Consider the following 27,876-nt stretch of genomic DNA (forward strand, 5'->3'; position numbering starts at 1 on the left):
AATCTTAAAATGTGTGACTGAGATTTGTTATACATCATATATATATATCATATATATGTATATATATACTGTATGTATATATATATACTGTATGTATATGTATATATGTGTGTGTGTTTTGTTGTTTTTTTGTTGGGGTTTTTTTCAAAATGTGGTATTTCTTTCTGTGTGTGATCAAAGGATTCTACTCATACGTGAGTGCACAAATTTAGATATCCACATGCAGCATTGACATTTGGTGGCTTTGAACATTGTGTAAATAAGAGTCTCATCCTATCAGCAATCTCAAATATCTTCATACTGATCCTCTTTCCAATATTAACAATAATATACAGTACATGTACATGTAAAAGGCCTTAATAGGTCATGAAATGTAGAGGAGAGAAATTCCAAAACCACATATTCTTTACAGTTGTCAAAGTCGACAAAGGCATTGAGGTGATCAAAGCCACACCTACTGTACATGTAAGGTCTGATCATATGTTCTATTATAAGTGGTCTCTGGGCTCTGTGATGGGCACTTGAGGTTGTTCCCTACAACTGTCCTCCTTTCCAACCCAGTGGATGCCGTGGCCGTTCTCTCTGGGTGGGACACGTGGCGAATGTTGGCGTTCCAGTGAGGAGAAGGTAGTGAACTGCACTCTCTTTCTCTTGCTTGTGGGTGAATGGAGAGACTCGGTGTGCAAAGGTTTGTTCCTGAGGGAACCCACACAGCTTATGGGCGAGTCTGTGAGAGGGGTCAGGCAACTGGTCCTTCTGGAAAGAGAGGCAGTCTTATCGGGCCCAATGTCTATCACAGTGGTTGCCGTCTGGGAGTCTTGCTGGACAGGGCTGCCTGGCACGCTCATCACCAGCTCGGCATCCGTGCCGAGCCACACCCAGTCATGCCTGTGTCCCGTGGGCTCCTGTCCGTGAGAGGGAGGCTTCTTGTGTCTGAATTTGATAACATATGAGATACAGTTCACCAGAAACACCAGAATGGCGAGGCAAAAGACGCCCAACAGAGCGTACATGCCAATCTCCAAGTCTGTGAGAGGCCTGTTGACCAACATGTCTTCACCACTAATATCTACCTCCTCTGTGTCCTGCCCAGATATCTCCACCTTCGAGGGAAAATTATTGTAATTGACAAGATTTCCAGGAGCTTTCACGGTGCTTGTAAAACTAACACTGCTCATGTCCTCCACGATCATATTGTCTGATCCGTATCCTTTGCTGCTGTCACTGGGGCTGTTCATCAGACTGACATTCACTCCTCTGGTCGGACTTCCGGGGTTTCCAGAATTACCGGTCTTACCCACTCCTCCGAGGCTGCCGCTGGTTATCAGTGTCTTTTCCGTGGATTTTATTGTGGTTGTGATTTTCTGCATGGCACTCTCTTCTCTGTCTGAGTTAGAGTTTCGTTGTGGTTTCCTCTGCCGCCGATCACCATCCAGCTCTTCGCCGTCATTCCCGTAGTCGCTGCCATTGTCTTTGTTGCTGACGGTGCTACTATCCAAGCTGCTGGTGTTGCCATCTGGGCGCCGAGCATTCACCTGAAATTTGACCTTGAGACTGCCATTGCCTACCGCCACTGTACTTTTGCGCTTGGATTTCTGGCAGACCTCACATATGGACATCTCTACTCTGACCAGGACACCTTCACCCTCTCCCTCTGCCACCACAACTGGAGGTGTGCTCTGAACTGACACTACCCCCTGGTCTAGAGATGTCACAGTCACACGGTGGTAGGCTGGATCATAGATGTCAAGAGGGGTTTGGTTGCCATCACTGAATTGTATCCAGGCACTGACCAAAGCTTCCTGAAGGAAGCAGAAAATAGAGAAATTGTTATTTTTCTTAGTCTTGAAGAAATTATAAAAAACAAATTAAAAAACAAACAAGTACCTGCTTTGGGCTCTGTAGCACCTCTTGTGTTGTTGTGGTAGCCAAGATGGCTCTGTTGCTTCCAGGGCTGAGCTGTAAGGTCATTGAGAGGCCAGTGACCAGCTGGACGCCCAACTCTGTGATGGTCACTTTGTCATCCACAACTTGGATGGTTGTTTTACCCAATATAGCATCAGACAGTGGAGAAAACACCTGCCACACAAAAACATAAAATCATTTCATTGGGGTGTGTAAGACTATACGTATATCCTCAAAAAGACAAATTCGGGCTATGAGGCTCAAAGTATGGCATCTGACATGGTTAAAAAAAGAAAGAAAGAAAGAAAATGTAATTCCACCTTTTAATTGCAAACATTAGTCTTTTAACTCAGGTCCATCCAAGCAGTGGTTATTTTTAGTACCTGAATGGTAGTAGTGCCAAGGTCTCTGCCCGACAGCACTCTTCCTCCCTGTAATCTTGCCACGCGAGGGTCCTCCACCTTCATGAAGTAGCGAACCAATCTTGTAACATCCACTTGCCAGTCAGAACCCAGGAAGTAGGCTTTGGGATCCCGAGGGTCTCCCTGCTCAGCCACAAAGCTGGTGAGCACGCGGACCAGTGCGTGCTGAAATTGCAGCATGCAGCCCTTCCCCTTCCGATCTTCTTCTTCGCTGTTCCAACCAGATCTGTTACAAGTAGAGAAACGGCCATGCTGGTCACGCCTGCTCGACTCCAATCACTCAGCACCCTCTCTTTACTTGATTGGATCACATCAAGCTACTGTAATACATTATGCAATGGAATCAAACACCTACGTAAATCCACGGAGAGATATGATTTGGATTTGTCGGGTGCTTTTTGAATTCACAGCTACAAAACAGATCAAGGGAGTTTTTATGGATGACAAACAGCCTAAGACTTTCACCTTTTTGAGGTCAGGATAGGAACCCTCCAGCTTTTAATCTGGCTCAGCTCTGTGTCCGACACTTCAATCTGCAGGGGGAGCTGAGGCATCCAAACGTCCAGTTCAAGCTGAGCGCTCAGGTAGCTGTAGGTGAAGTTCACTATCATCTTCACTTTGCCCTTCGTCTCCTTGCCGCTGACAAAAACGTAGTTGCACCTGTCTGACACCTGGATAAAAGGAGATAATACAAAAAGTAACTAATCCATCACAAGATGTATATCTTATTTTAATTCCCCAGATAATATCAAAGCGTTCGTATAAGTGAGCCCGTGTAAACAATCTATATCAAACTCAGAGTGACATTCTTGTCGGTGAAGGAGATTTTTGTCATATAACCAACAACAACAAAAATAATCACATATTCTCATAAAAGTCATTATTATAACAAATAGGCCATTCTTACAACAACAAATGGCCTCGTAGGAGTTTGCCATTGCATGTGTTACCACGGTAATGTCAGCTGGCTGTAATAAACCACAGCAATGATCACCGGTCCGAAGCGGGAGGAGAAGACAGCATTGCAGTTTTATGTTAATCAAAATATCATGCAGTGCTGTGCTGAACGTCAGTCCTTCACAGCCAACTGCATTCATTACTGCATAATTTCAAAGGTGACCTTTGTAAGTTTGGGCAACTGCTCAAAGATTGGGTGAACATTTTGAGACATGTGTCGGGAGGTTTTCTCTGGTCCTCTTAACAGCCTCTCAGCTGCTTTAAACAAATTGGATAATTAACACAACATTGAAATTCAGTCACTAGCTGGTGGAGCTGCACAGGGGAATGGACAGGAAAAAACAGTGACTTTGACAGATAGCCTAAGGAGGAATACGAATAGCAAATAGAATCCCACTCTCATTTGCGTGAATCTAACGGTTTGCTTGGGGATGTGCTGTCACAGGAATATGCTATTTTTGTGCCCATCTTGTGTCATCATTGCATCCGAGTGTCACTCAGCCATAACCACTGCTCTGAAATGACCACATCACGATGTGTCATCCTTGCTGCCAAATGAGGTACAAACGCCACTTCTCTACAAATAATCCCATGCTCCACTTTGCATACAAACAAAAAATTTACTGCAGAAAATGTTGTGCTGAATCCCTTGAATAGTTGTCAGGGAGAATGTCTAAAGCAAGCTTGGAACAGTGGACATGGGAGGATTTATTTTAAGTAAAGTTGTGTCTGGCTCTCTTGCTTATATTCAGTGTGGAGGCAGTCAACCAGTCATCCTTGATCTGTGGCAATTTGCTCTTTTTACTCTTTTTTTTTTTTTAAAGAGGCATCTTCCAAGAGCTCCACTGAACTTAATGTGAGCCATGTTCAAATAATATTCTGAAGCATCAGCTAAAATGGGAAGCCATTTCAATGTGCCATCCGCCCACTCATCCCGGTCACAGTCCTATTCTGTGGCCAAGAATATCTAGCACTCTGTGTTTCGGGTGTCAAAAAAGATATTTATTTAAAATGGGATTTGACTTTCATCACTGGGTACAGTATTAACAGACAGCCATAAATTAAAAAGGCTGAAATCCACACTTGACACGACTGTGACTGTAGTTTTTCTGTACGAATGATACAAGTCAAATAGGAATTCATTAATTATGCAGAGTGAGTGCAAGTGTTGTAAATGGGTAAATTCCAGCTGAGTTATTTGTCTGAACAGAAAATGTCCCGTTTCATCAAATACGCACAGGTTTAAGTGTGATATGTTTCTGTTTCAAGCATCAACCCTTCAACCCAGAGGTGACAAAGAGAGTGCCTTCATATATCTCATGTTTCTGAATCATTTGTGCACATTTCCGAAACCTTTTCACAACTACAGATTATATTTCATTTTTCTATTGTTTGTGTCATGAGCTGTCCATTCTCGATAAATCCTTCCCTGTCTATCGCGAGCAGATTTGATACTCTTCAGGCGCACCAGAGGAGAAAAGATATCTGAATTGAGCTGTTAGACTAAGAAGATTAAAGGGAATATTTGCGACTCAAGCTTGTATTTGGTCAGCAAATACACCATGAGCTACAATAAGCTTAGAAAAACAGCAAAGGCGGCTACATTACAGGGGCAAAAAGAATTATTTAGTCTACATCCATCCCCTTGACATCCTCCACTAATCCCGCTTTTCTTCTAACTGACACCCATCTGCTCCTAATGCATGTACACTTACTGTATATCCTACACTAAGGGGTGGTTCATCGCCTTATGCAGAGCGATATTTTAAAAGCAACACTAATTTACAGTTTATTTACCAGCTGAGACATCAGCTGTTTTTCAAGGCCCATTTTGGGAGATATTTGACCGTGCAAAAAGTGAGGCTGCAGTCCACTGCATGTCTTTATTCTTTGTTCATCTCTGGCAAATATATTCACAGCCTCTGACCTGAAGGGCTGGGGGCCTGACTTTCAATTTTCATCAGTAAACAAAGCCAGCTTTTGGCAGACAGCCGTGTGCAGGTTCACAGGATAAAAGGGACGAGCCATGGGATGGGAGCACAGTGGTGGACTGCGAGGTCATTTGTGGTGAGCAATTTAGCACAGTAGCTGTTCATTGTCGGGAAGATTGATGGGTGATGTTGTCTGGGCCCTGCTAATAGTTTGTTTTACCATGTGGAAGAGAGACAGAGAGCCGAAGTGACTTTCGAGCAACTTATTTGTCCGTGGCTGTCCTTCCCATGGCACACAAGCCAACCTTTCCCCTGTGGAGTATTTCTTTTAACAACCTCTCCAAATTGCCCTCTGTCCCTCAGCATCAGGGAGGCTGGACGAGACGCAAACAACTCTCATTGTTCTCTGCTGTAATTTATGACCTGCTATCGAGCGGTTTTCAAACAAAGGCACTGCAGCAGAAAAGTAATTAAAGTCAAAAATTGGTGTTAAAAACCCTGAACTATCTTCAAGCTAATTATCACCTTGCTTGTCACTCTCATTTATTAACACTGGACATATTGTATTTTAAAGGTGTGGAACCAAACAAGCTCCAAAAAAAGAATCAGAAGCATATCTTTCTTTGTACGTCTGAAGGCACAGGAGGAAATTCTACCTTGAGAACATCTTCATCCGTGGAGCTACAATCTGTGTAGTCGGACACATCTGTGACGACTCCGTCCTCTTCCACTGCTACTGTCCTCACAGGCATGACCACTTTCTTTCCAGTCAGCACGGCTGTGTTCAGGATCTCTGTGTCCTGCAGAGACATTGAAAGGAAAAATGAGGTACAGCCATGAAATAAAGAAACCTCTCTCATTCAATAATAAATAATAATTCAATCCGATACCTAACTCTGTCGCGAAACATCTTTTTTTTTTTTTTTTTTTTTTTTCCGATTTTGTGAAATGCAGCAGCTGGAAAGCAAACTGTTCTTTGCAAGCGGAGTAATATAGGAAGGAAGTAAAGGAGAAGGCTCGGTGTAGCACTGACTCTGCAGTGTTGTGAGGAAGGCCAGTCGCCCTTCGCAAAGCCAGGAGGGGAGCAGAGTCAAAACTGGGTGACGGCCAGGTCACCTCATGGACGAGGAAGCTAATCTTGGATTCCTCTGCATAGGCCTGTCCGTCAGAGGGCTGCAGTATCACTTCAGACATGGCCAAATAACTGGAGACGGAGATCAGAAATATTCTCCACACGTTTACAGGGCAACCGGTTCTTTAATGCTCACTGTGTCATTAAAAAAACAGGGCAGCTGCAGCAAGTACAGCAGACAATTGTCTCTAAATGGCCGGTTAGTGGTTAAATCCCTGCCTCTTTCTGTACTAATGTTAGTTGTGTCCTATAGATGGATATATCTATCCATTGTAAGTTAAGCAGCTTAATAGGTGAGAGCAGTAGAAAAATTATATAGGACTCTGTATAAAATGGCTCCATGAATTGCAGTGATTTTTTTTTTTTTTTTTTGCCAGCACAAAGAGTGAAATTAATTTATCCTGGTACTGCGGGAGTAGTTATGGGTATATGTGCTTAGACAGGCATGCATAGTGTATGTGTGCGTGCTTGGATAATCAAATAGAAAAATAAAGCAGATGGATATGTGCTGCCCTCTTAAAAATTAAAAAAAGAGAAAGAAATGCATACTGTTTCAAATGAAGTTGAAATAATGGAATATCGTATGTGTGAATTAGTATGAGAGCAGTGCAGAGCAGCTTGGTTGGGTTCTGTGAATGATCGGCTAAATCAAATTTAAGGAGACACTTGGCCAATCTCTGTATGAAAATGAAGCAGATGGATATGTGTCCCTTGACTGGAAAACTGGTTTAAATGAACCTGAAATAACTTGACTTTTTTTCCCCCCAACTAAAGCCACCGATCAGAGGGTTGTGTCAGGGAGGATTTTGCCATTATATAGAAGTATTGAGCAGCGGTACGAGCTGGAGTTCATGGAGCAAGGATAAGAGTGATCAGTCAGCGCTAATGTTCCCCGGAGCCAACCATCAAATCTCTTCATGTTTGGCCGTCGGCCTGAGGTCAGCTTCTAATCCACAAGAGAGATGAACGATGTCAAATTCAGAAATCTGGATACTGAGCATGTCCTCATAACTTCAAGCACCACAGGACCGTAATGATCGCAATGCAGCAAATAGTCTGTGAAGAATGAATAACATACCACTTCAAATATACAAAAAAAGGACAATGATGAACTTTTTTTTATTGGGAAATCTCCTATAATAAAGTTATCCCTTCAAAAAAACATTCTTGTGAGAGATTATTGACTAAAGTCTCTAACAACTCAATGCAATTATGTCATTCAAAGTAATGTAATGTACCATAGAAGTGAAAATTAGAGTATGGATCAGTTATAGGGGCGGCATGGTAAAGAGTCCCACGGCACGGAAACAGAAGTGCACGAAGCAGCTGTAAAGCAGAACGGATGACCACATATTGCACGCCAGAACTGAGCAGAGAAACAGAGAGGAGAAACATCAGCAAGCTGACAGTCAACAACACAAGGTCACTGTGTGCTCAAAATAGAACCCATTTACTAAACAATCTGAAGCATATCCAGCCTTCTGTGTATGCAAACGAGACAGGGATGGATCAGACCAAAGTGCATTTTATGATATTCTCATGCACCAACGCTCAAAGGATGCCGTCTAAGGACGTTGGCGGTTATCGGAAACGCTGCTGTCAGTAACCTCATCGACGGTTTCGATAAGTATTGGGTATGGCCTGAAAGACCTGACAGCTAACTCACCATTACAAGAGGAGCCAGCCCCACAAAGTCTCTCTGAGTGGTGTAGATCCTCATGGCACCTTCACTTTTGGCCACGGTCTTGGAGGCGGCAGGTAGCTCCAGTTTCCATATGATCACCTGACTGTCGAGAGGACTGCTGAGCTCCTCCACCTCAAAATCCATCTGAAGTACCTCCAGCAGGCTGCTTTCAAGCCTGCATGGGAAGCAAAGCAATAACATACATAAGGTAAGGCACATAACACTCGGAATGGTAATACAGCAAATTAAAAATGCGAAACAATCAATGCATTTGTGGAAATGTATCTTTGCTGCATTCACCCATGTGGCGGTGCAGCCACATCAGGGGGCTCCCGGGAGCTGATGGGGGGGTCATGGGTCTTGCTCAATGACCCACTGTACTGACCTGTCCTCTAGGTGGATTCGAACCTGCAACCTTTCATAAGGCCATCACTACCCCATCATATGTCAAGAGAGGCTACAATGTTACAGCAACATCCCAATGTTTATTTCAATATTCTGAGCAAGTTTTTGCATTAAAACATTTTTTGCTTGTAGAGACTCTAATTCTTATTATTTTGTGCATTGGTGGGCAAAAGAAATAGATACATTTTTCTATCACAGCCTCTGATGCTTAATATGAAGTCTCAATTTGTAATCTCTCAGTTTATGTTCGAAAAGTATATCTGCAGTGTTTTGATGGTTGCATTTTCTGCATCACTGCTCAATGGCTCAGCGCTCTCGGCACATTAAAAGTCAACACAGAGCCCAAATCCTGGCACCGGAGACCAAAGAGCGTGATTAATGTCATCACACATTGCATTAGGATTCTTTGAATTTTCATGTTGAAAATCTTATCAGGAGTCTACAACAACACTGGCAATGAGTATTTGTTTCTTAGGTGTTTGGTTTAGTGACATTTCAGTCCTCAGCTGATCTTTAATACTTTAGCAGTACTCTCAACCCACACCTGTATTTGTGAGATGTGTCCACCAATTAGCTAACATCACAGGGGGATTTGTAGTGACGTTTGATTTGTGCAGTGCTCCATTCATCCATATTATATAGGGCTTTGTCCTACTTAGGATCAAAACTGACTGTGGGAAAAGGCAGGGTGCACCCTGGACAGGTCAGCACTACATGAAGTATCACCCATTCACACCGACGGCCATTGAAGGTCCAACCCTGGACTCGACCTGGTGGCCTTCTCTCTCATGAGGCAATGGTATAAACAACTGCTCAACGTAATAGTAGTGTGTCATCAAAACATGAGCAAAAAGATAACCTTCATTCTCATTCCTCTTAAATACACAGAATTGTTGTGCAAGGGAGGAATAGTTTCATATGTATTTTTATTGACTTGTTTTATTTTCGACAGCCTGTTGCAAGAGTGATCAGATCTTTCAATGAGCTAAATGGGATCATGTAAAATGTCCACATTTGCTTTTCTACATAAAGCTGTTGATTAATATGTGATTAAGTTCTTTTTTTATCTCAAAATAACAAAAGATTATGTTCTCCTTTATCTTAATGTGTTGTAACACTCATATAATATAGACTTCAACTGGAAGCAGACAGGAAAGAATGCCTTTGGTACACACGTTACAAACTCAGCATGTATGCATCACAATCATTCTGTCAACATGAGTTAAACAAGGACAAGTTGGAATTATTGATTTTGTTTGTGCCAAAGACAAAATTATGAAAGTCATATGAAAGCTGCCCGGTTAGTTAATACACACATTTCATTTGGCCTGATCTGGATATGGAGATTTTAGAAGTTTTGTTGTCTTTGTTGTTGTTTTTAATGTCACACTGACAAATTGACTGACCCCTTCAATTGATGATGCCATATTTACCGTAACACCAAACCCATGCATTTCAATTTTTCTTCTGAACCTGTCTCAACAAGTTAAATTCAGTAGAGCGAGACCGATATAGAACCTTCTGACCAGATTAAAAAGAAATATAGCATAGTGATGTTAAATTATTGATGAATCAGAATGCATAAACAACACTTCGACTACAACGTATGCACAACGAGCAAGACAACAATGAACACTAAGCAGCTATATTGTATGAATCCGATCATCAAACATTAAATCTGCATTTGAAAGAAAATTGCAGAAGATTGTTGAGCTAGCGAGTGGAGTTTTGGAGCTCAATATGCATCGTGACATGTTTTGAATTTGGCCCCATGGATAGAAAGGACACACATTTTCCAGGACAGGGATATGATTGTAGTAATTGTGACAAGACACAGCCCCCTTCTTTTCTAGCTTTGAAGACGACTTTGCATCTCAAGGCATTTTTCACAAACCAAACTGAAAAAGAACAGATCTGAATTTCTGCTTGCTGGCCTGAGCCTGGAGTGGCCCGCAGTGTTAAATGTGAGCAAAATACAAGGCGATCCGAGGACAGTGGCATCCTCCAAATAACAAAATATAAGCCTCTGTAACTTTTAATGGCTTTTCAGTGATGCCGCCTAGAACAAAGTGTCTAGCTATGGATTCAATTTTCTCCCATGGCCCAAGTTTGTATACTGGGTTTCATTCCTGTATTGAACAAAAAGAGAAGATATATCGTTGGACAAAAATACATTAAGCATGCACATAACCACATGGACATTATGGGACTTTGCATTTGTGTGCATGTGTTATAAGTCTGTGTCAGCGTGCTGCAGAGACACAGTAAGTTTTTTTCTTACTGCATGAAAAGAACCAGCACCAGTAGCCTCTTGCGCTGAAGCAAGAACAATAGGAGAAGGTGCAAATCATATTTTGTTAATCCTCCATTAAATTTGAGACTCAACAACAATGCACAGTAATGCTCTATTGTATCGACGCCTGTTAAAAGCAAGACAGAGACTTAGTGTAATTCAATAATATGAAACATATTGCTCAGAGACTTGAGATTAAAAGATAATGTGTTCTGATCAAGTATCAAAACAAGATATATGCATAGATATGTCTATATCCTCTTAAGTCAGCATTAACACAGATATCCATAAGGAATGCTACGCCATCATGCTATTTACATCGCTGTTGTTCTCACAATGCTCGCAGGCGATGATACTTCAACTGCTTGTTTATGGTCAGCAGTGTCTGGGAGTTGCACCGGTTTAATATTAAGATCCAAAGCAAGCCGCTGTGACGAGGTGGATTAAAAAAAAAAAGCTTTAATGTACAGTTATGGCAAATACTTTTAGTGCTCACTAAAGCCAGGGAGGCAAAACGTCAGAGAAATCCCCTCAGTGGTGTGACAGTAGACGCTCTCTGCAGGGGTTCCGTGAGTTTCATGACATTTTAGAGAGGATTAACCAAAAACGATGGCGTAAAAAAACATGTTAACCCATAAAGAAGTTGTAAAAAACAATGTCATAATCCATGGAAACAGCTAAATGAGGTCAACACAATATTGGCAACATAGATTAGGTTAGCATGCAATGCAATCTTGATTTAGAGCAAACTACTGAAACTGAACCCACATGAAGCTCTTAAAGACCAAAGAGTTTTTGGTATTAGGGCTTTTTCTTGTGCACATTGGAGGTAGACTCTTTTTCTTCATCAGCTTTGCAGTTTTAGATTTGCAAGAAAATCGTGGTACTGTTCTTGTTTTTCACAATGAGAAGACCTCCAGTTTGAGGTTCTGTACCCAGTTCGCATGTCCTGGACATGAACACGTTGATTGTCTTTGCTTTTCTGAGTCCACGATTGTGCATTTGAGGTTAACTGGTGACTCTGAACTGCCTCTCGGTGTGGTGGTTCTCTGTCTCTCCGCGTTACGGACTGATCACAGTGTTCACTGCCTTCAACCACAACCAGCTGGGATCAGCTGCAGCGTCTCTGAACTGTATAAAGCCGTGTAGATTATGGATGAATGGATGGATTTCACCTATATTCCACATTTTCACTCCTCTTTAACATTCTCAGTGCGCTTTACACGGTCACTTTCACCAATTCACACACACCGATGGGGACTAGTGGTGACAGCTGCCATGCAGGAGACTCACACATCAATGACTTGCCCATAGAATCAGACCGCTGATAATGTGCACAAAAACGGTGGGATCACAGTCAGATGGAACAAATTGCACTGCATGTGACTTTTTAATGCATCATGTATTTGTAGTGTAAATTTTAAATAAATTAGGATAAAAATGTGGCTTCCAAAGAATAAATATCACAGAAACGTTCCCACGTGTCCTTAACTGCCACTGGGAGGTCGGCATCTGTGCTGCTCGTGATTCTAACGTCCCCACAGTCACCAGATAAAATTCAGGGCAGACATTTGTATTTCCCTCAGGATGAAATTTAATTTAAAAAAAACCCAAAAAACCAACAACAATAAGAACAACAAAAAAAAAGTGGTTATCCTCTGACTTTTAGTTTAGTGCACTCAGCAAGGCAAAATTCCAATTTGTCTAGCATACATACTCACAAAGCTAATGTCTTTATCAGCCTGTACTGACCTACTTTGTGTTTACAGTTTCTCAGTAAACATTGGTGGGCCCACACGCCAACTTAAAACAGTCAGCATGGTCAACCTGCGGGACATCAGTGGACCAGCATTGTGACCTTGTCGCCACATGAATGCCAGTATTTATCTTTAAGCACCTTTTTATCAAAGTACTGCCTCACAAATCCACCGCCACAGCTGCATTAGGTTTTTGCCTGTATTATATTTTCCAGGTATTCATGAGAAACCGCACACGATATTCAAGGACAGACAGCGAGGTTTTACAAAGCCATGTTGGATTTCTGCGGAAACGAAAAATCTGTTCGGTTACAAGATACATTTGACAACCGCACATAACAACAAGTAGTTAATAAGCCTGTAAATCTAGCGCTGCTGTTGGAAGCAATCGAGTGAGACAGAGAAAGGCTGAAAGAACACGTACTAAACTTTTTTCTTTTTTTTTTTGCCTCGTGTTGTCTGTGCCCTTTTTAAGACAGGTGTCTTGTAATCTCAAGAGGCAGAGTCACGTTTATGGGACTTAACTCTTAATTGAACTCATCTCATCCCCTTTCAATGAAATAAAGCCGCACTGAGCTGAACTTGAAAGGACATCTAAGATAGGCTGGTTGTCAGGGAAAGGTTGTAGCCCTATTTAATGAGATTAAGGAACAAGTACTGCTTAGAGACCGAGGAGCAGGGTTTGAGCAGACCCACCTGTAGATGTCTTGTAAATACCCTTAAAATACTAGAGTTTAACGGTGTACATATACATATACATATACATATACATATACATATACATATACATATACATATACATATACATATACATATACACATACACATACATAGCTATAAGTAATTGTACACTTGAATTGTACAATCACAATCAGGACATTGTCTGCCTGAAATGAATGAATTTAAAAATTTTAAATAAATATTCTCAGCCGTTATGGCATGTAGCTTTTAAGTCACAGGTTGCAATGTTTTTGTTGGTTTTTAATAAAAGCTATTAAATGTTTGGAAGTGATTGAAGTGCAGAGGAGTGGATAATAAATTTGGGGGAAGCATTACCTGTTTACAAGAGGCAGCTTTATAGGCTGACCCTGCAGCCAATGTGCGCTCAGAGAATACATGAGAGACGTCCTTGCAGGACAGAGGAATGTTTGCACTGAAATAGTGTCACACTTGTACACTACTAATGGTTTGTCTTGTGGTCCCCGGGTGCATGGGAAAATACTGATATGCTTGCCCAAGCACAAGATATACGTATAAGCGACACTTTAAAAGTTTAACCAGTGATCTATCGCATCACCTTAAAATGTGTTTAAATGTCATAGATAAAGAGAATAAGAAAGACACACAATAAGATCTTACAGTGTGAAGAAAACCAACTTGCCTTTTCCCCGGTATGGGAGCTTTCCTCTGACAGATCACGGCGATGGCTCCGTCCGCCCCCATATCCAGGGTGATGTCCCACAGTAAAGAGTTACTGGGTGTCGCTGTGCGAAAGGTCACACCTTTCTTTACCGTTGCTCTGTGAAAAGTCAGAAACGAAAAGGTCGGGAATGTGCTCAATGTGAAACCTTCCATATTAACAACCAGAGAAATTCCCAGCAATGACTCGATAGTATTATTATCATTATCATTGGAGCTTATTCAAGTTCAATTGCTTTTATAATGCGTACAATTAATCAAAGCTAATGCCCATTTGTCTGAGGTTACTTCTTTATGCCCATTATATTATGGGTCGGGCCGAGTTACAATGGAAACATACACACCAAAGAATCGAATTACAATTTTCAATCATGGCTTTTAACGATTTAATGATTATTAAAATAAATAACTTCAGTGACAGGAAGGCAACCTCATATGTTTGATTTTGCACGTGAGAGTTTTAAGAATTAATGTTGGTCCCCCCTTAAAAAAAAAGTCAAGTCATTGAAAGCCAATAGACTGTAGTTTTCAACGTCCTCACCCCCAAGCAATTGAAGGCCCAGTGAAAACATTGTCCTTTTTATTCAGCCTGCTCTCATTTTTTGAAATATACAAATGGAGTGTTGCTTTTCTTGACTTCTAATTTGTAGATGGTCCACATTATGCAGTTGTACGGATGCTCCCAGTGGACTTTCCCTCGCATAAGCAGCTTGCAGGAGGTCAATTTTTTTAGGAATGTCTCTATATTGCTCTTTAGTATATATTAATATGTACTTATAGATTTAAAAAGATTTAGTGAATGCATGACAGCAGTTCGCACTCGATGTCTCAAATAAGTATATGCCATAAGCATCCCTGTGTAAGTTTTTGTGGGGTTTTCATCTGCATGCAAAGCTGCCTGGTTTATCTCTGAATCTTTGAGATAAATACAAGGTTTGAGCGCATTATGAGTCTCTGAGGAGGTGTAATCTGTGATAGACGCAGTCGCAATCGGAGCAGTTTTCCTGCTTTTGGCTTTGATTTTACTTCCAGAACCCAAGCTGCAGGAGAAGACATCGCTCCGCCTTCAGTACATGTTGCGCATTTGTGTGCGTGTGTATGTGTGTGTGTACACAATATGCGTGATCCCTTATCTGTGCCAACATCTGCCCCTCCAACAAGTAATCTGGAGGGAAGGTCTCAAGTGGCTCCTGATTGTTGGCATATACAGTTTTTGTTCACTGTAGTGCCATATTGTCTGGTATGACAGGAGGAATGGAAAACTAAAAAGGTCTCCCTTTTTTTCCCTAGTGCCGTCCCTCTTTTATCCTCTAAAGCAAATAATGAATGGCGCTCATCTTGTTCAATTTGTGACACTGTTGACAGTTTAAGCAGACAGCTCACAGGTTGAAGGTCACAATCACAGGGGGATGAACTGTATCTTCTTCAATAGCGGATTTGCTCTTGCGCCATCACGGCTCTCGAGAATGACTTTTTCCATTCCAGCTGTTCACTGCAGAAGCTGATATATTTAATTAACGCAGGTTCACCGAGAGATCAGAGGTCTAAAAGCTGAAATCGTCCTTGGTGATGATTGCATGTAACCGACTGGCACAGTTTTAAAGTCAGCGGACACTTTGATGACACAATATTTACTGTTTATTTACCATAAACTAACCAAACCGAACAGTTGAACACATGAATTTGTGTCAGTTTTACAACTGTTAGCTCCAGCAAATGTGTTTCAGAAATTACAGCCCCTGCAGGAACTAATAATGTATTAATAGCCAATAATAACTGACAGCAATGTAATAAATTTGGGCCATTTGAAAAGTTATAAAGATAATTTTGCTAGTAATATAATAATATAGTAAGACATTTTCAGAACCATTATCGTGAGGGAGTATGTATTCTCAATGAAAAAGTATCACTATACTATCCGCTACTCTTATTATTTCTAAATAAACTTTAGTTTCAAAGGATTACTATCCACTTGGCAAAATATTATTATGATAATGGCTCAAATGTTGTATTACATTATTGACTTTATTACATTTAAAATGTCAAAAATGATGGCATTATTAGCAGGTATTATGTTATTGGGCAAGTTTTTCAATATGATAAATTTGTTTTTCCCAATTGAACCTACACAACATATCAGAGGTTGAAATTGATTAATTTTACCAATGCATTTAAAGGATTAGCACATGAATTTGATGGCAGCAACACATCAGAAAAAAGTTGTGACAGGGCCTTGTTCACCATGGTGTGGAAATGAGATGTATTAAGTGGGGAGTCTTTTAGGACAGGCATATTGTCCCATTCTAATCTGATGCACAATTTTATCTGTGCAATAGTTCTCAGCCTTTGTTTTCTGCATCATGATGTAGTAAATGTTCTCTATTGGCGGAAGGAGTGACCTCCATCTGCCCAGTTTAGCACCTTGGCTCTTCTATTGTGAAGCCATGCTGAAGCCACGCTGCAGTAAGTGGTTTAGCATTGTCTTTCCTTCATTTCGACTGACTTTCAATTTCGATCGAGCTTTCACTTAGAGTTTGTGGTTCGTGCTCACATATTGATTCATGGCTGCAAGATACAGCTTTAACCTGCATTTGTGGATTGCACGGTGAGCTGTGTTCACAGTAAGTGAATTCTGAAAGTGTCCCTGTGCCTATGCAGTGATATCCAGCAGAGACTCATGTGTGCAGCCAGGGCAGCGTGAGGGAAGAAAGATCAACAACATCCAGTTTTTACCTTCTCATTTTGTTTCTTGCACACAGAGATTTGTCCTGATTATGTTTTGATTCCATCAAACACCAAAGTTTTTATACAATTTTACACTGAGCATTTTATTTAACATTTTACTCATTTGAGACAATTTGCATATTGATGAACCTCTGCTCTTGTCTACATCTGAGAAGCTGCATGTCTCCGAAGCTGTGTCAAATAAGTAAATATAAAGATTATTTTAAAATATATATACTGCATAGTCATTTTTTATTTGTGCCCATTACCCATGTGTTTCTGCCATCAAATTCAAATTGAGATTTTCTGTCTTGTATATTGTCTATGTTCTATTGGAGATAAATACGAGTTGATAAGTTGGGTTGTTGTCTGCTGTCATTAACATTCAAGGCAGTGTTTTCACATTTTCCTGGGGAATTTTGGGTTGTGTACTGAAGTTTCACATTGAGCACCGGGACTCATTAAATCACCTCGAACTCTGAGCAGCACTCTTCAAATATAGTAGAAGGAACGACAAAGCTAAGAGTGGTGTAAGGCCTCCCTGTTAGTTTCGTAAATGAAACCAGCTTCTCTGTGCATTAGAGCGTACGACGGAAAGAGAACAAAAAGGGATAACCAGTTCATTGTTATCAGTCGGTGGGCTCCCAGGAGGCAGCAGAGCCAACGACTGAGGGGGAAAACAGTGCGGTCGAAATGAGAAAAGAGGAATACAAGAGGTTTTGATGTAGGGAGCAGCATGTTTCTGATTAGGATGAAGGCAATGAAAAGGATGGCGACGGCACTCTGTTTGCTACATTAATGGCATCACGCCAAAAGTAACCAGTCGCATATTTGCCTTTAGAATGACATTTTATTATAATTATTCATATCGCCCACGTCCAATTTATTATTAAATGTCCTATTTAACCTTTTTTCTCACACAAAGCAAAGGTGCAACAATGGTCTGGCCTCAGAGTCCACTTTTCTGTAATGTTCCATTGAAGTTATTGCTACAAGTTCCTAATTTAACTGACTAATTAAGTAGTAGTTACACAACTACATGCTACATATTTACATTAAGAAGAGGCAGCAACACAACAGCTGAGACAAACACATGCGTGGCAGGTTTTACGCAGTACGTTAACATGTTTAACTATTCACAGGTCCTGTTTGTGCTGGCGCTGCTCCTCCAGTAAACATGGGTACAGTGAATTTATAAGCTTTAAGACAAAAGCTTGGGATAATCCTGATAATAAAGCTAACAGTTGGCTCAGCAGGCATCCAGCAGCTCTCCACCTGACTTCCTATCAGGCTGAATCAAAGAGCAACCTCAGTAATTGTAAGTGCATTGCTAATTTAATTGTCGTAGTCGTTTACCAAGTGATTACTTCAAAAGTAATGGCGTTACAGTCACGTGTTAGGTTTGAGAAGCACTGCATTGTAGTATTCGCCAAATCCGAACTGCTAAATGGTCCTTCTCTGCTTGAGGTCAACCAACGTCACGTGTCCATTTTTATTTAACTGCAATACTCCTGAATATCGAAAAATCTAAGTGCTTTATGGCTGTGCAGTTTACTTTCAATGGGAAAACAGCTTTAAGCCACCATAATCAATGAAGTAAGCAGGATTGCATGTTCAGTGTATTAATGAGAAAACCTAGGAGGAATGTTAATCTAGTAATGGCTTCTGAATAACGTGCCATGCTGTGATGAAACACCTCTGTGTATTGAGCTGAGTGGAACGGGGTTTAACTAATAAATAGTGACAGTAACAAGAAGACTTATCTAAAGCCCCTTTTTTCTGTCTCTCGGCTCCCCTTGTGTTAGGTAAAAAAAAAAAAAAAAAAAGATCCCTTGCGGCTGGATGAGGCGTTTTTCTTTTGAGTGGTTGGGAGCGGGAACCAGTGTCCATGGCTTTAGTTAGCAGACCCTGAGGAGGCAGCGAGCAGGGGGAGGCACCAGGGCAGAGAAGATGGATGGCTGTGGAGACCGAAGCCGACAGTGTGTGAGAAAAGCAGCTCTCAGGTGCTGCACCTGCCATCCATCTCACTTCTGACTAGGCAATCCATGAGTGGCACTGCTGTTTCACTCTCTACATACTCTTCATTCCCTCGCACGTGCGTGCACACTCGTAGAAATACGAGCAAACATTCATAGCGGACCTCGATGGCCCTTGGTCTTCATTAGTCAACAACTACCCTTACTTACTTGTGGAAGGTTGTATTCTTGAAAACCTATATCGACTCATCATAGAGATGCAGCCAACAATGAATGTAAAAAAAATGAAGCAAGTCAAAATGGCGGAGAGGTGATGCAGACTGAGTTTGATCAAACTCCCTATAAGATAGATTGTTTCCTCTCCATGAGCGAGACACCCTGGCCCAGATGCATTTCATCATCCAGGCCGCTATCAAAATTCTACATAGGGTTTGTAATTACTGCCCTGGTATAATTTGTGTTGCTGTCTCCAGCTTTTTGAATGCAGCACTGCGGGGCCACAGTGCCACTCGTGAACCCCGGCGCAATCGGAAACAGATGCAATCGTTAATTATGCAGGCAAATGTCCACCGTTTAGCCAGTCTGATGGCCAGCCATCGGCAACGTGCTTATCGTACTTATGGAGCAGTTTAGGGAGTTGGAGAAAACGCTCATGCCAACACTCATGCCAGATGGCAGGCACCACAGCACTAAAAATGGATGTAAAAGCCCTATTTGTCACACAGATGAATGATTAGGCTCCCTGGTTGAAAAGCTCACTGACACAATGTCCTGTAGATATAGACGTTCAACGTTAATTTATGGGCCCCAATGAAATGAAATTCTGATAAAATGACAAACTGCGTTGCCTCATCACTGACTTTTAATAGCTGCTCAGAAGAAAACAAAAAGAAAAATGTCTGCTCATGCTGCATGACACCCAACTCCGCGAGCAAAAGAGGATCATGTAATTGCCCTTCCTGTGGGTAATGTAATTACGGCGTTACAATACGTTATCTTTGACCTTTATCAAAGCCTCTCGGAGAATGACAGGTTCATTTTGCTGGAACGGACAGGTGTGGCTTGTCTTTTTCTCAATCGACCTCAAATTTGTACGTCCCTTGACTCAAGCTAAAGACATCAATAACAGGTTTATCATGCTGATGAGAGAGTATTAAGCCGAGCTTAATGGGACATTCAGACAGTGATAAAGCACACAGACAGCTGTTGAGGACCGGATGCACAGTGCTTGTTAATTTGCTGATAAGACGAGGGGAGAAAACCACAGCGTTACCGACGACTATCTAAGTTAAAGGGACAGAAAGTGTTTCCAGTGTATGTTTACACTGGAATCCCAAACTTTGGTGAACCACATACATACTGTGTCGACATAATTGGCCATCACAGGTTTAATTACTACAAAGCTTCCTAATGAGATGGCCAATCTTCCAACCAAGTAACAGCTGTGAGGAGAGAACAATAGGCAAGAGGAAGAGTGTGGAAAAGCTGAAGAAAAGAACATTGGTGAGCAGGAAAAGATAAAAGAGGTGAGGTATTAATGCTATCTAGCTTTTTGTTCATGTGCTTAAAAGGGACTATCAGTGAATTAAAGCAGCCATGATTAAAAGCGACAGGTTGAAGAGGGGATGTCGGGTTTTTTTTTTGGCTGCATTGCCTCGGCTAAAATAAAAAGGAAACCAGGTGATTAATTCAAATGCGTGGGCTAACCTTTTAAAGTATATGACACCATTTTAATGTTTCTCTTGGAATTTCTGGCAACTTGTGAAATATTGGATGGAAGACCTTCGGTTTCATGTTTAATTGTTCCCATTTGATGGAGCAGAAATGAACCGAACAGCAGCTGAGAGAAACCTTGATTATGGGGACAAGTGACATGGAGACACAGCTGTCCACTCAGTTCACATTCACCTTTCCCGGCACTCCCATAGTGCAGATTAATAATTAATCATTTCCTCACCTGCTCCTCTCCACCGAAGCGTGTAAGAACAAGCGGATCAAGGTGGAAGTAACTCAGGAACTCTTTATTTCTTTCCTGAACATATTGATTGTGAATTGCAGCTTTTGTTCCCCTACAAGGACACGCTGCAATACTGTCCAGGAACTGACATACTTTTTAAATGCCGTCTTTTGTTTCAGACCAGGAAGCCTTCCTGGACGTCACTCAGCTGCACCGGATGAGAAGATTAATGCAGACGTTCATTTATGCGATGATGGGAAGCCAAACCGCACATGAAAGACAGATTTATGACGTGCTCAAACAAACCGAATGAATAACCGAGACTTGTAAAGAAAACAGATTTCACGCAAACTGACAGACCATTATTCACTGGCTCGGAATAAGAAAGATAGTGTCTTGAATAATAATAATAAAAAAAAGAAAACCAGCCGCTAATCAGGTGAGTGTAAATCTCTGCTTGTCTGCTTTGACAGCTAACCTCAACAAATCTGGCTTTTGCTGCCATGTGGTTCTGTTTGATCTCTGTCTGGATGATGATAACAAAAGGCTGCAGATGACCAGGAAACTCATCAATGAAATGGTGGGAGAATGTTGTAGGCTAAATTTAAATGCAGTTTTGAGGTGTCAGTCTACCATGTTGCATCATTTTACTAAGAGAAACTGAATAACAGATTCACATTTGGAGAGAGAACAACGTGAACTAACTTGTCTTGTTTTTCTTTTTGGGAGGGTTGGGACTTTAATTTTGGGGAAGTAAATGGTTGCATTTCTTGAAAATATAAATCTGTATAAAATAAGGCTCTATGATCAAGGATGTCACAGAGACCTCGAGTACAATAACTATTTTTTAAAGATTGCATTCCAAATGTTCTCATCCCAGTCATTCTGCACAGCAAAATGGGAACAGCCTTATATCAAATTGAGCTATGGTAGTAATCCTCATGATCTTCGTACATTCAATAGTATCCCAAGCAGGGAAATAATGAGTCACAAGCTATATGTGATTTAATTTGATCCATGTCAACCTTGATGACTGCCGCACTCGAAACAGCCCTTAATGTCATCAGGCTGTGCTCCCTCAAATAATCTACCCCATTTCACAGAAAGACAGCTAACTATGGCGATATTTTCAGAGAAATGCCTTAATCCATGTTAAATCTCATTTTCTCAAATACTCCCTTATTTTTTCAGAGCACAGGATTTGTGCAAGAATTAGGAAAGATGACTAATACAATGGATGAACAAAAACTAGTTTTGGCTTTTCAGTGACCAGGTCATTTCGACTGCACTGAAATTGCACGGATCTATGAAGGAGTGTGTTATTTGGCAGTGCAACAGGAAATGTTATTTTACCTGAGAGTGAAGTTGGTCAGCTGAGCAGAACTGGCCATGAGTATGTAGAAGGTGGCAATGTCAGTCTTTTTCAGAGGTTTGGAGGACGTCCTTATCACTATTGCATTGCCGAGTTTGAGTCGAGAGAGCGTTGCCATTCCTTTAGGCACCTGGAGAAGACGGACACTGCCAATCCTCTGCATGGGAGTGACAGGGACGTATTCAGCCTGCTGCTGTTGCTGCTGCTGCTGCTGCTGCTGCTGTTTCTGCTGTTGCTGTGGCTGTGAGCCTCCCCAACGGCTTCCATCCACAGAATTACACCTCCCATTAACTTTGGGCTGAGCCTGGTAGTATAGTTCCACAGGGTTCCCAGCAGATGGATCCTGCCTCTCCCTGCTGGTGCCCTCTGACCCTGGAGCGAACCAACTCAGTGCTGGAGCCAGTTCAGCCATGCAGGTCCCCCTCTCGCCTCCCATGGAGCAGGAACCTCTCACTTCCTGGGTTTGCCAGAAGCCATACACTGTCACACACGGTAGCTCATCCACAGCCGTTTCCCGCCTGCTCCAGTCCCTCCCTGCAACATAGAAGAGAACTCGCACTTTGGGCTTGGAGGAGAAAACCCGAGGCGTCAGCACGAAGGCCTGGATTTTCCAGTTAAAGGTAAAGACCTCCGGAGTGTTAAAGAGCTGCACGGACTGCACCAGATCCAGAGGCACAAGCTTCTCGGTGGACATGGTGCCGTAGCTGGCGTTGACAGCAGGCTGGCGGCTGGCTCTTAAAATAACAAAGGGCTGCGTGTGGCTCTGCATGCTGAAGTTCCTCATGAAGTCCTGGCCTGCCTCCTTTAGGAAGAGGTAGTCGGCATCCCACACGTCATAGTTGACTGGCAAGAAGACAGGGAAAGGCACGGGACTCTTGCTGTCCGTCAGCTCTTTGCTGCTCAAATCTGCAAAGCAAAAAATGTAAAATTATTCTCAGCTAGTGGGCTTCTGATGACTACAATTCTAAGCACTTTGAACAAAAAAAATGGAGATGAAGAATTCAATTCTCCTTATTTTAGAACAAAATACAGTGGCAAGTCAAAGCAGTGTTCCTGAAATTCGGCCTTGAAGGCAAAAGTCAGTCAAGGCCAACTTATCAGCTGAGTGGAGCATCAAAGTATTATTCTGAAAGGCCTATCAGCTTAACCTTAAAAGTCGTGCATCAAAGTACATAGGTAAAATTATGTAAATTACAAAAAGAGAGGCTTAGAAGTGTTTTCTTTTGTTGTTGTTGTTTAAGCATTTTTCATGATTTTGAAATCAGTCAGGACTAACAAATTCCAGGCGTCATGTTTGAGGTCCTCCCAATGAATAATTTGCCCTAGTATGACCAGGAAAATATTTAAACTCCAATCTGTATGTCCAACTGTGCTCATCATACATACACATTAATAAAACTCCAACATACTGTTGCACTCAGTGGGTTAAAGTGCCCTATTTTTTATGCATGGCCCAATTTCAAAACAATTTCACTGCCTTTTAGCAACATTTGCAAAAAAGGATGTCACAAAAAATTATAGATGAGAAAGAAAGTTCAGGTCACTCTATTTAAAAAAAAAAAAAAAAACATGCTGTAATCTCTAATAAATTCTGTACAGTCCCTAAATAATATGCATGTCATGTAAATCTATGACTAAGTTTACCTATGACAAAGTGGTGCTTTAGTAACTTTTTACAATCTGTTTGACTCACAAAATACACAAATTATTCAAACGATAAAACAGAGTTGGAAAATACTGCTTGTAATAGTGTAACATTACAGTAATGTTTTTAATTTCCTCTCCATGTGTCCAAGTTTCACTTCGCTCACAGATGATCTTTTTTCCCTGTATACATAGGAAAGGTGGGATCTGATACATCTGGCGCAAGATTGAAATCACCCTTCAAAAAAGTAGGATTAATATGGATTTTCATAATGTCAGCAGGCAGATCCTCCATTGGCTATAACATATATACAACAGGATGTACAGTATATATGACTGGATTTTGATTGAAATATTCCAATAAGACATATAAACGTTTCTGAACGTATCCTTAATCAGTACAATGCAGATTGATGTATTTACAGTGTATTTATAGAATTATTACAAGGATTAGTGACTGAGTGACATAAATGCCAAGAATGATCTTTTTATATCTGTGAATATGCAAAAACCAGCAACACACATATTCTCTGATCTGCTTTAAAAGCTTGATAGTGAGTAAATTGTAATGAGAAACAAGTGAAAGGCCTGGGGTCATCCGGTCATCATTTGCCCTCATTAAACATCCATTTTGATAGAATTATAAAGATTATAGCAGCTGACCTGAGAGTGCAATGTTTATCTGGTCGTTAATTGCCCTACTTGTTGAATTAAGGACAAAAAACACTGATGTTTACTCTGGAGATTATGACAAAATGGATGAAGCTGCACTAAGCATGGCATTGCACAGTAAAAAAATACAGACTTAGCAGCAAATCAAAACCGGAGTGCATGATCATCCAGTGACTTTACTAAAACAAAAAAATGGAGTACATTCTTGCTCGGAATTGTGCCCTTGTGTGGGATGTATTTGTGAGATGTTGACAAAAGATGACTTACACAGTGTTGTTTGTCATTGAATTATTAATTGTTATTTATCCAGTGAGGAAGGTTGAAGCTTTTCTGTGTCAAACTGATCCATCATGTCGCTCATGGCTGCTGGCATTTGATGAGTTTGTCTATCAGAGCTTTTCATTCCAACTCATCCACACAGGCAAGGAACCTGTCACCACGGTCTGACACGGCAATCAGTATCCTGTAGGTGTCACAGTTATGTCAGCCCGCCAGCCTCCGAGAGAACACAACAGAATGTTTTTTTTTCCCCCCTCAACCATTTCTATGCATAGACACGAGTGTCATTCATGTTCAGTGAGTGGGCGACACACTGCATGAGGCAGAGGCTGAAGTCGGGTATCTGGGCTGTCCTGGCTTAGCCTACCAGTGGCCACAGTGACAGATGTGCTGTTTAATACCAGAGCTGGCAGCAGCTCTGGCTGGAGTGAATATAAACGGACTCACTGTCTCCAGGAGGGAGAGTACAAAGCGAGTGCAGCAACGAAGTACCTCACATGCAAGCTTGACGCTCCACGGTTGGGTTTGATGGGTCATCCGTGCCACCCTTGTTATCTCACATGCTTTTTACCTCATAAAAACCCAACGGAGGGCAATTAAGTGAAGCACACCTCGCACGCAATCCGTCCGTGGATGCAGCAAACCTTGCAGGCTCTTTTCCATCACAGCAACATTTCGGAAATTTAACAAGCATGTAAGCAAAAATTCTGTAATGATGAGAGTCTTCCCCTTCAACTGATGAACATAAAAGCAAATCCGCTGCACCAGCTGTTCCATCCCCTCAAATCACTCAGACCCTGAGCTTCTCTTCCTCCTTGGCTGAGTCAGAAAGCATCAATGTTGCCATGCAGATGCTCCAACTGCCTCTAAAAGCCACCTTCCCGAGACTGCTCTCCTGCAGACAGAACATGTTCAACGTCTTGCACCATTGCTTGATTAAATTCTTTCTTCACAGTATGTAGGTTAATGGTTGCTATGAGGGAGGGCTGCATTTTTGCTAGAATTTGATTGTAAATCAAATCTTTGTTCTCCTCTCAGAGTATCCCAATTAAAAAAAACAAAGAAAAACGTATGAATTTATATTGAAAAGCTGCTTTTCATATTCCATTTAAAAGCAACACTGCCCTTGACTGACAGCAGGAATGGATGCGCTACTGATTCAAATGCACCTTTTTATGTATCACATCACTTTTTAGTCCACCCATATGTTCAGAGTGAGTCCAAACCAGTAAGAGCTTCACTGTCAAGCATTAAAAAGGAAATAAAAAGTTCTTATGATAATCAACATTTAAAAGTTCCGTAAGACAAGTGAGATTTGCTTTGTGCTACAAGTAACTAACTACAAAGTTTACTTATTTAACGGTGTGAGACTTCAGTCATTAAACAAGGGTATTATTTCAAAAATAATGTTCCCCTTCACCGGTTTTAATAAAAATACTGTTGTTTTTAATGAACTACAGTTTGCCCCGTAGTTTGTCTTATGGCGGCACATTAAATTCTTCTCACTGGCACGTCATCAAACTGCTTTTTTTGGTGCTTGTCTTTGAGCATTATTTCTTCAATTGTAATCAATCTTTGTATTATTCCATTAAAATGCAGCAAGCCTGAGCAACCATCGTGAATTCTAATGTGCACTAATGGCTTTTACCATATGTCGCAAAACAGCTTGCAGAAGTGAGCTGACTCCCAGTAGCATTGCAGAAGACAGGCCACTGTGTTACAGCATTAGAGATGAAAAGATGTATTTGTATCTCAACGTTTTGCTGTCAGGCTGACATTAGAGGTGATCACACGTTGGTCAACTAAAGCACCATGCCAAAGAGTGCAAAAGAAATGGCAAGGATCCAGATGCTCACAACTTTAAAAATACACCTGTAGCGTAAAACATTTTCCTAATTGTGGTGCCTGCAGTGTGTGTTTTTGTCTCTGGACTTGTTGACCTTTCCAGCGTGTCGGTCTTTATTTCAGCAAATGTTCTCGCCAGGATCTGACAGTGTTGTTAGCAGGACACTTAAGAAGTCCACTCGGGAGATAAACAGTAGCACGCATTAGAGGAGAGGGAAGCTGTTAGTAGGATCATGAATTACTCATGAAAAAAAGTTTCTGTTGCAGTTTGGTTAATTATCAAAGGAACATCAAGCAGATGTTGAAAAGCATATGCCAGAAACACAACTTCAGCCAATGAGAAGGGCTCGATTTGAGTAATAATCAAAGTGACAAAGCTTCCTTTTTTCCTTTTTTTTTGTATTGTCCCTCGCCTTGGGCTATGTTAATATGCAGAATGCATCAAATTTTCTCACTCGTCTCAACTCTGCTGCAGCTTCGCTCTGCTTTTCACTACAATGTGTCATCAAAGTGATGTACGAGCTGGCAACAGTAAAGCTGCAAAAACAAGCCTGGTCATAAACTCTTGCCAGGCTGAAAGTTTGCCCACAACACCCGTCTTGTTAAAGCAGTTTCCACCATGTTATTTTCTCTTATGCTTTACAAAGTGTTTCATAATGTACAGACATACAGAGATGATGCAGTACTGATTGTACAGCTTGCAATTCTCTGAAATGCAGGAGGACATGGTGGGGGAGATGAGGACAGAAAACTGAAGAGATGGAGGAATGTGTAAGCTTGTGCAGCGATAGGAAGAGATGGTCTAATGAGACTTTTCCAGCTTTTGCAGCTGCTTTAAAAATGTGTTTTGTCACAAATTCTCATTGTTTGTCACCTCATTATGCACACAGATCTACCAGTTTGCATTTCCTATAAATAGCCATGAAAGAGTCCAGTAGTAGTATCCCTCACAGACATGTTTGTAATACAAACCCATCAAGTGGTTTTACTCCTCACTGATTTCATCTTAAATGTTTAATACTATACTCACTGCTGTGACACTCCCGTGTAGCAATAATGACGTATGTTAGGTTCGCTCAAACACTGAATCATTGTGGAGCAAGATGCAAGTTTGTGGCACAAATGAGGACATTTATGTATTATTTAAACTTCAGAGGGGGTTGTTTTTGCTGGTGGCATGACACTGCTGAGGAGAGGCCCACTTTCCATGAGTAACATGTATACAGAATGGAGAGTTCGGTCGAACAGCTTGTTGGTTTTCGATCATCAGTGAATAAAGTAGACACAATGCATGCTTCAGCGATTAACTACAGCGATTAACATCCCAAGAGGCTTTAGGTTAATTCATTCCACTTTCACTTGCACTGGTCTCTTAAATATTCTTCATTAATATATCAGATTAAACAAAACACACTCTATGGTGACTTACCTTGTGTGAGAATCGTTGTAATCGTTGCAAATAATATATGCAAGACCCTCCAGCTCTGCCAGTAAAGGCTCAT

The 27,876-nt window shown here is 41.3% G+C and overlaps 1 protein-coding gene across 1 annotated transcript; it reads right to left on the bottom strand.

Moving 5' to 3' along the window:
• Nucleotides 1-488: 488 nt before the first annotated feature.
• On the bottom strand, nt 489-27,876 carry LOC308132956 (transmembrane protein 132D; the record flags this gene model as incomplete). Its single annotated transcript, XM_080500187.1, has 9 exons — nt 489-1,802; nt 1,888-2,079; nt 2,289-2,553; nt 2,793-2,998; nt 5,872-6,015; nt 8,014-8,206; nt 13,868-14,005; nt 21,916-22,840; nt 27,804-27,876. The coding sequence occupies 9 exons, from the start codon at nt 27,874-27,876 to the stop codon at nt 489-491; spliced, it is 3,450 nt and encodes a 1,149-aa protein (XP_080356313.1).

This window comes from Blennius ocellaris (assembly GCF_963422515.1).
Source record: "Blennius ocellaris genome assembly, chromosome: 7".
In the NCBI taxonomy this organism is placed as follows: domain Eukaryota; kingdom Metazoa; phylum Chordata; class Actinopteri; order Blenniiformes; family Blenniidae; genus Blennius; species Blennius ocellaris.